Below are 8,099 nucleotides of genomic sequence, written 5' to 3'. Positions count from 1 at the left end.
TGTGTCCAGGAGAACATTGTGAAACTTAAGGGTCAAAATGATCAAGGAAAAAAATGTATTTTGAGTCTATGTAACCTTGTTTTTGGTGATTTAGGAAATCACTACTAAGGCATTAACACAGTAAACTGTAATTTAGAGTAAGGTTCATATTTTTAAAACATTCCTGAGTTATTCACTTGGTTTATTTATAAGAGGTGTCTCTGGTAAAGAAAACTATTACAAAGACTAAGTTATCCATCAAAATATTTTTCTTGAGCTGGCAACATCTCATGGAAACTACTGAAGATGCTGAGGGTGCAGGTACTCTAAAGAGGAAGAGTGCGTTGCAGCCACGCTGGCCGTTTGAGGCGCTCAGCTGAATGGCTGGGCTGGAGCAGTGGTTTTGCAGGGTGGGCCCAGGAGCCACGGCAGCAACACCCAGGTCCCTGACAGAATCACGCTCAGGGACCCACCCTGCACCTGCCGAAGCAGAGGCACGTGTCGTTCACATAGTTAGAGAATTCTTTTTAACGTGTACAGTCCAGCTGTTTTTCGTCTATGCACCGAACTGTACGCCCATCACAACTGTTAGCAATAATTCCAGAATATTTTATCACCAGCCGTCTGGATTTTCACAGCTGTTTCAGACTCACATCAAATTTGAGGACCAGTGGACTACATCTGTGTTCCTGTATGACTGTTTCAAGATAACCTATAAAATGCCCTTTTGGCACAGTGATCCTCATAGTTGCCTGGAACTACACCAGCCTTTGTACATGTCTCAGTCCAGCTCACTGCGTCTGCGAAGGTAGGTGGCGGTTCTTCACAGGTCAGAAAACCCCAAGATGGAGCTTGTTGATGGAACAGCCACGTGGGGCTCCCTGCACAGTGTGACTTGAAGGTATGTGTGTGCCCGTTAAAGGACTAAGCTTCAAGGGTTTCTGAAACTGTCTAAAATATTTTTTAACAAAGTGGTTTATTGAAAATATAATCAATGTATAAAATAGGTAACTAACGAGAACCTACTGTTTAGCACAGGGAACCCTACAATGATGGGTGGAGACCTAAATGGGAAAGGAAATCTATGAAGAGTAGATATGTGCACGTGTCAACTGATTCTCTTTACAGCAGAAATACAACACCATAAAGCAAGTATACTCCAATAAAAATTAATTTTAAAAATATCGCTAGTTTACTAAAAACCATGATGTTTCAAATGGAGCAGTCTAATTGTTTTATTAAAGTCAGGTTCCTTAAGCCACAAACAGGAAAGAAATGTCTTGTTAATAAGCCTGTTGGCTTACGTGGAGGCCAAGTCAGGAGAGAACTGAATGAATCAGTAATCAAAGGAAAAGACATCTTTTGTCTGATCATCCCCAAAACACATACTTTCCTTCCTCATACAAGTTTTCCAACCATCCTGTCATTTTAACAATCGAGTGCAGAGTACAGCGTGTTCACACATTCAACGTGTATATATACAATGAACCATGGTACTGTATGGATTATTATACATTTACCCCTCCTCCCGGTAGAAAATTCCTCTTTACCCCTCCTCCCGGTAGAAAATTCCTCAAGGTTTTCCCTTCCAGTCAACTTTCTTTTTCTAAGCCAGGGCATGACAGTGGTTCCTAAAGTGCGTCTACGTCAGCGTGAGAACGGAGAGAGGTAGCCTTCGAGAGCAGGCAGTTAGGACGGATGCAGCTACCAGCTTCCAGGGTACAGACTTTCTCAAGAAAGTCAACAAGAAAAGGGGGTTGACTGGATGAAAAGGAAGTCACCTCTTACCTACTAAACTGCCGCCTCCTCAAGCACCATCTGCACATCTTCCTAGGTACAGGCTGCCCTTGGTGATGCCAGTTCTGAGGATCCTGGCTCGTGTTTCTAATGCAATGACCTTCTGCGAGATGTCATTTGAAGTGATGATCCCATTTCTTGATTGTATGTGTTCCTCCCGACCCCACCCCCCCCACACACCCCACCTTTTGTTGTAACTTTCTGTGGTGTCTTGGGCCTTCTGCCCATCACCTGATGACATCGGAGATCACCTACCCATGGAAACAGCCCACCGCCTGAGCGGTTTCCTTCTGCAGACCCTGCTGGCGGAGTTGGCCTGCGGGGGCTGTGAACGTTCTCAGTGTCGACCTGACAGCTACAGGCTAGGAGGCAACAGAGCCAAAAACCATCTTCCGTAAGACCAGTAGCTTGTTGGGAACCTGCCAGCACTTGAACTTGAGACTCATGACTTTTATTCCAGTCTTTTTCCCACTTCTCTGAGGGCCTTTTAAGAAGTTCTCTAGCAAAAGCTTGGGGAATTTTATGGTATAGCTGAAAGACTATATTCTGCTGTATAGGGGCCGAAAGCCGAACCTGCAGCATATCTATGATTTCATTCTGCAAATACAGCATCTGAGGACATTCCACCTGCTGGCCTCCAGACCTCCCGGCTAACTCCCAGGCCCGCCAAAGCCAGGGCATGCCTTCTTGTCATTCAATAGAGTAACTTGTATGAAAGCTACAGAGGTTAAGACATCTCTGGGGGAAAAAATTAAGATTCAATCAGCAAGTTAACACATTGCAGTAGTATCCATATTTAATCCGAAACACCCATTAGAGAAAAAAAATAACGGTACAGATTCAATAGAGAAGAAATAAATAATACCCAACATGCAAATCAACTTTCAGAAGAAATGCAAAGTCATAAAGCACAGCTAACAGCCAACCACAATTACTGCTTAGAAATTATTCCTATTGTATGTGGAAGATGGTTAATCCCGAAGCCATTGACAGTGCTTATGGAAATACCACCGACAGATCCTAATACAGTCAAAATATGCCGTCATGGTGTTTCTGCTAAAATATATTTTGTAGAAATCATTTTATTTGAGCCTCAAAGTCGTGAAAAACCTCCACAGATTTTCTTTGCAGGTTTACATATCGTCACACATAGAATTCATTTGGAGACCATAAAAGATTACTATTTACACCTAAATCACCCAACCTTCAGGAAGTGGGGAAACGACAGACTGGATACCCACAGCGGAGCTGGAGCATCGCTGTGGGTTTTGATCTGCTGAGCTCAGGGCTGGAGCCGCTGCCGCAAAGATGCCCGCCTGCCTCGGGTAGGGTAGAAAACTGTAAACACAAACGCCTCCAAAAGGCCGGCTGCCTCCACTTTGGAGGCTCTACCCGCTGTGGACTCTTAACCCAGCCCCAGGCCACTCGGTGCTCAAGTGATTTGGCTTCTGCGTGGTGCCCCAGGGGTCCTCCGGGGCTGTCTCTCCCCGGGGCTCAGACGAAGGAAGGGACCAGGGCTCCTTTCCATCCAGGGGCCACGTCAGCGCCCAGTCAGCCCGTGAGCAAGGACAAGGGCAAGAAGCCACGGTGCCCCCGGCACCCAGCTCCCAAGAGGATGGGGCGGGACTCTGGCCGGAGAGGAGCCCTGCCCGAAGGACAACTGATGCCCCCGGAAGCCACTTCACTCCAGCTCTGGGGCTAGCATAGCATCCCTGCTGGAGTCTGTCCCACTAGGGCGGATACCTTTCAAAGAGAAACAGCTCTGCTTTCTGATACTCAGGAGAGAAAAGGCCTGAACAGGAATAATCCATGTACTGTCAAAAGACACTTGGCTTTTGAAACTAAATTCCAGCTACACTGGAAAACTGAACAGAATTCTCAGAGTGGAACCTGTTACCAAGGTGTATTAAAAAGTTGACAGTTTTATCTGTAAATCTTAAAAATTTGGGCAGCAATTTAAAATGCCTGTATTATGATAATGTCAAATGTTTTTCAAATGTCAGTCATTAGACAATACTAACTACTTAGGGACTTCCTCTGGAATGTCATTTAACAGAAAAAAATAATGATGTTTTCACATCATTCTTCAAAAATGTTTACTGACTCGTTTATGTGATTAAAATAGCAAAAACAGATCCTGGTTTGATTCTAGCTAGAGTCTTTGGAGGAGAAAAAATCACATCAGGAACATGCCTTTCTGTCATTAGCATCTTTGGTAGAAACCTAGTTGATTTCTGATGCTTTGCTCACAGTCCTTGAAAAGCCCAAATGTTAGCAAGGCTCTGACTCACCAGAAAACCCATGCTATCTCCAAGTTGACTGGCTATAGAATACTTTGCTTCTCTTGGACAACTTCTCTGTTACCTAGTGTTTTAAATGATATTTGTTTTAAATAATATCCGTTTGAAGTAAGAAGCCTCAGCTGTTTTCGCAGACAACTGAAAATTCCTTCTGTCAGACATTAGAATGGAGACTAAACGCTGCCTGAACCCTCAGGTGCTGGGAGATGCAGAGACAGCGGCCTGGTCTGACTGCAGGACCAAGACATAACGTCCTTAGAAAGCCTAGAGGTTACAGGTTTCTTCAAGGGAACCCCGGACTTGAATTCCAGTTCCCATTTAAGAGATGTCCACATGCTCTGGCCGCCTCCATGTTACGTAAGTCAGGCATGTTCCTGGAAAATGAAAGATGACCTTATAGGAAGTGAGGTGTGGCAACACCGAGACGCCCGGGGATGTTGGCGGCCGGTTCCAGCTGTCACGGGCCTTTCTGTGACTCTGTTACTGATGTCCTTTGGGACTGAAAAAAGCAAAACTCAGAGTAACGGCTTACTGCCTAGTGACCAAACGCCTCTACGCGTGTTTGGATCAAGTGTCAGAAGTACCCCGGGGAGGGTTTAAGACTGAGAAAGCTCGGCTCCTGTGTCCGTCCTGGGGCGGCAGGGGGTCGCGGCTCAGTGTCCACGGGGGCCGGGCGCCTGGGCTGTGCTCGTCTTCTCGCTGTTCGGTCTCGGGCAGTTCACCTAACCTCTCTGTGGCTGCCTCCTCATCTCTAAGGTGGGGGTGATGATGGTATCTACATGTCTAGCACAGTGCCTGCGTATGCCAGGGACTATCTCAACGCTGGATATGAAACAGCCAAACCATGCTGTGCGTCTGTTCATGTGCTTTACGAGTGAGGTGTGATCGCTAACTCCAGCACGCACACAACCTTCCTGCAGTTGGCCCTCAGTTACCCTACGAGGCATGGCTCCTGGCCCCAGCGGGAGGCCCCTCCTCGGGGTCCTCGCTGTTGACAACGGAGAGGGCCCTGCACTTGCACATGTGCTGAACGACCTCATCCTTCCCCGGGAGATGCGTCAGGACTGCATTTCTCCCAAGGTCTGGGCCGAGAGCCTTCAGACCCCAGAAGACCAGGAAGGAGAGGCGCCCAGGAACACTCAACCCCCGTCTCAGGACCCTGGGCCCGGCTCCCGGCTCCCTGAAGCTCTACTCCAGCGCTCTGGGGCTGGAAGACGCAGCTTTGGGACGTCAGATCGTCAAATCATGCAAGGAGCTGAGATGCGGCCAAATGTGGGTGAGCCGGGCACTGTCAGAGAAGGCGAGAATGTTCGCCCTGACCCCTCTGCTCCCCGTCTTGGCCTAGGTGATGGGGTTGGGGTGGGCGGGGGCAGGGGGGCAGAAAAGCATTCCTATGACCCGACACCTGAGCTGAGCTATGCGGAATGACTGGCCATCTCACCCTGACCTGGTCGTGCGCTGGAACCCTGGAGACTTCAGTGAGGTAGGTGGTATCAGCCCCATTCACAGGTGGGCAAACTGAGGCAGAATGAAATGCAGTAGCTCGCTTTTAATAACAGCATACAAAATCTAGAGAAGCCCCAAAGGAGTCCCCCTGTTTCCCGGAGCTCGAAGCAAACCCTTGGAGCGCGAACCCCTCCTCCTTCCCCCCTCCTCCCCCAGGGGGATCGCCACCCGCACCCCAGGGACCCTTCAGATACCCCTGAGGACGCGCAGAGAGCAGCAGAGACCCCGCTGACGGCTCACCCCGTGGGGAACGGCAGGAGCGGTGTTTCCGCTCCCGGGGAGGCTCGTGGTTCTGAGAGGAGCACGGCGCATCCCCGCAGGTGGAAACCTTCCGTCCGAGCTGGAAGGAGGCCTGACCAGCTGGAAAGCCAGTGCCTCTTTGCCTCAGTGACTGGCCTGAGAGGTGGGACCCGCACACCCAGTCAAAGGAAACACGAGCTCCAGGGAAGCAGGGAAGACAAGCCGCCCCAGCCCCTGCCCTGGCCCCAGAGGACGGAGGCTCGGCCTGGAACCTTCCTGGGAGGACGTCGACCCCACGGCGCACCATCCACCCTTCCGGCAGGAGACCCCACCCTTCTCCTGTCGGTACGACCCCTCCCCTCCTGCCCTCAGGACCCCAATCCTGCCGGTCACGGCAGCCGAGGTGCATACGGGCCGTCTCCAGGTTGGAGGTGTGTGTATGTGGGTGATGCTCTTTGGCTGGAAGCAAAGGCCATTCTGGCGGGACAAGGGCCGGTCTGGAGCCGGGTGCGGGGTGAGGTATTCCCAGCCCAGGGCAGAGCCAGCAGACGGCCATGCTCCCTGTGGAAACCCATCTAAAGACGACCGCGGGGCAAGCTAGGGAGGACAGACGATAAGGACTAACTCATCCGGCTCATCCGGTCAGGGTCACCACATCTTAAACCGGTTTTCCTTGAGCACTAGACACGTGGCGTGGCTCCAGCCAGGCGGTCTCCCTGCTGTCTGCTGTGAGGTGAGGGCGGGTCCGCGGGCTGGCCACCGGCTGCTCCCTCACTCCTACGGCCTCCTGGCGAGTCTGCTCCTCGGGGTGCAGAGGGTTCCCCCAGAGACAGGCTGAGGGTGGTGGGTGGGCGGGCGCGGGGGCCGGAGCAGGGCCAGCAGGGACGAGGAAGAGGCACTTCAGTTTGGGCTGGTGTTCCTGGAGTCGGCCCTGGCCCCGGGAGTCGGGCGGCCCCGCCTGGCTCCGGCTCCGGCGCTGGGTGGTCCCGGAAGACCCCAGTGGCGGTGGGCAGGTAGGCACTTGGCAGCACTCCCAGGACTGGGCAGGGCTGGGGGGCTCCGCGCGGGCTCCGCACTCGGCTAGGTCATCAGGATGGGCTTCTGCCGAACTTCCAGGATGTCTAGGGCGGCAGGAGGGGGCGTGGAGGAGACAGGGAGGGGTGACCCTGTGGGCTCGCAGAGGGAGCACGGGGACCTTCCCGGTGCTCCGTTTGTGAGGGACGCCCCCAAGGCGCTCTTCCAGCCCTGGGGGACCTGCGGTGCTGGGCTCACCCTCCCTCCGGACAGGAACGGGGCAACGCGGGCAAGGGCTCGGGGCTTGGGGCTCACGCGGGCAGGCTGACTCTGGAGTCACGGCCCCGCGGGCCCGTCAGCACGAACTCCGCCTGCCCCTCGAGCAGCAGGCGCGTGCCGAGGGTCTGAAGCCCTCCCCGAGGGGCGACGTGGGCGCCCAAGCACTGCCCACAGGAGCACTGTTTAGGGGCCCGTGGTTCCCCCAGGGGTCCCACCCCAAAGTCAGAGTCACCTGTTAAAATCCGATGCAGCGGCAAAGTGACGTAGGTTAGGTGTGCATAGAGAAGGAAGTTCCCGTCTGCTCTGTTCAGCTTCAGCCAGGACCCGACCAGGGAGCGCCCCGTGCCCGACAGGGAGCGAGACCTCAGGTTGGTGGCATTGTGCAGGTCGGCTGCAGCGGAGAAGGCAGGTCAGGCCCGGGCCACGATGCGGGGGACGCGGGGAGGACACCGCCCACCCAGGTGACCCCTCCCTGGCCCATGACGCCCAGCCCCCTTCTGCCGTCCCGCCTGATCCCACCCCAGTCCTGGAGCGCCTCCCCTGGGGGCCCTGGCCCGTCGCTGTGCCAGGCCCTGTGGCTGCCCCGCTCCGGTCCTCTCCCTGGAGGGGCGCGGGGGTACAGCTGGAATGACCCAGCACCATCACCCAGCCAGTGGGCTGCCCGGGGAGGCAGGTGGGCGCTGTGGACGCCTTCCCGCTGGTCTGGAGAGCCCAGGAGGGCAGCACTGCCCAAGCCCACTTGAGAGCAGGTCAAGGCTGGGGCTAGGGTCTCCGGCCCTGGCCAGGGTCTCATCCAGCAGGCCCTCTGCCTCGGTCCTGCCAATCAGGACCCTCTAAGCTCCTCGAACAACTTCCCGCTGCTCCTCTGATAAACATGGCCCCGCCCTCCCGTGGTACCGCTCCCACGGTGGGGCCCACGTGGAGCGGAGAGGGGAGCAGGGAGGCCCTGAGGACTGAGTGGGTGAGATCAAGGACCGCGGAGAC

At 53.8% G+C, this 8,099-nt stretch overlaps 1 protein-coding gene across 2 annotated transcripts in view; it reads right to left on the bottom strand.

Annotated features, from left to right (window-relative positions):
* Positions 1-1,196: 1,196 nt before the first annotated feature.
* Positions 1,197-8,099, bottom strand: part of KIAA0930 (KIAA0930 ortholog) — a 44,079-nt gene continuing 37,176 nt past the window's right edge. For both annotated transcript variants that reach the window (XM_061124349.1, XM_061124350.1), the window contains 2 exons: positions 7,348-7,506; positions 1,197-6,943 (listed from right to left, as the gene is read on the bottom strand). In XM_061124349.1, coding sequence (XP_060980332.1) covers positions 6,903-6,943; positions 7,348-7,506 — 200 coding nt within the window. In that variant the 3' untranslated portion in view covers positions 1,197-6,902. The remainder of the gene's footprint in view (positions 6,944-7,347; positions 7,507-8,099) is intronic.

The sequence above is a fragment of the Dama dama genome, chromosome 22 (genome assembly GCF_033118175.1).
Source record: "Dama dama isolate Ldn47 chromosome 22, ASM3311817v1, whole genome shotgun sequence".
NCBI classification, from domain to species: Eukaryota; Metazoa; Chordata; class Mammalia; order Artiodactyla; family Cervidae; genus Dama; species Dama dama.
The sequence above is the reverse complement of the archived record's forward strand: the minus strand, read 5'-3'. Positions and strand labels throughout refer to the sequence as shown.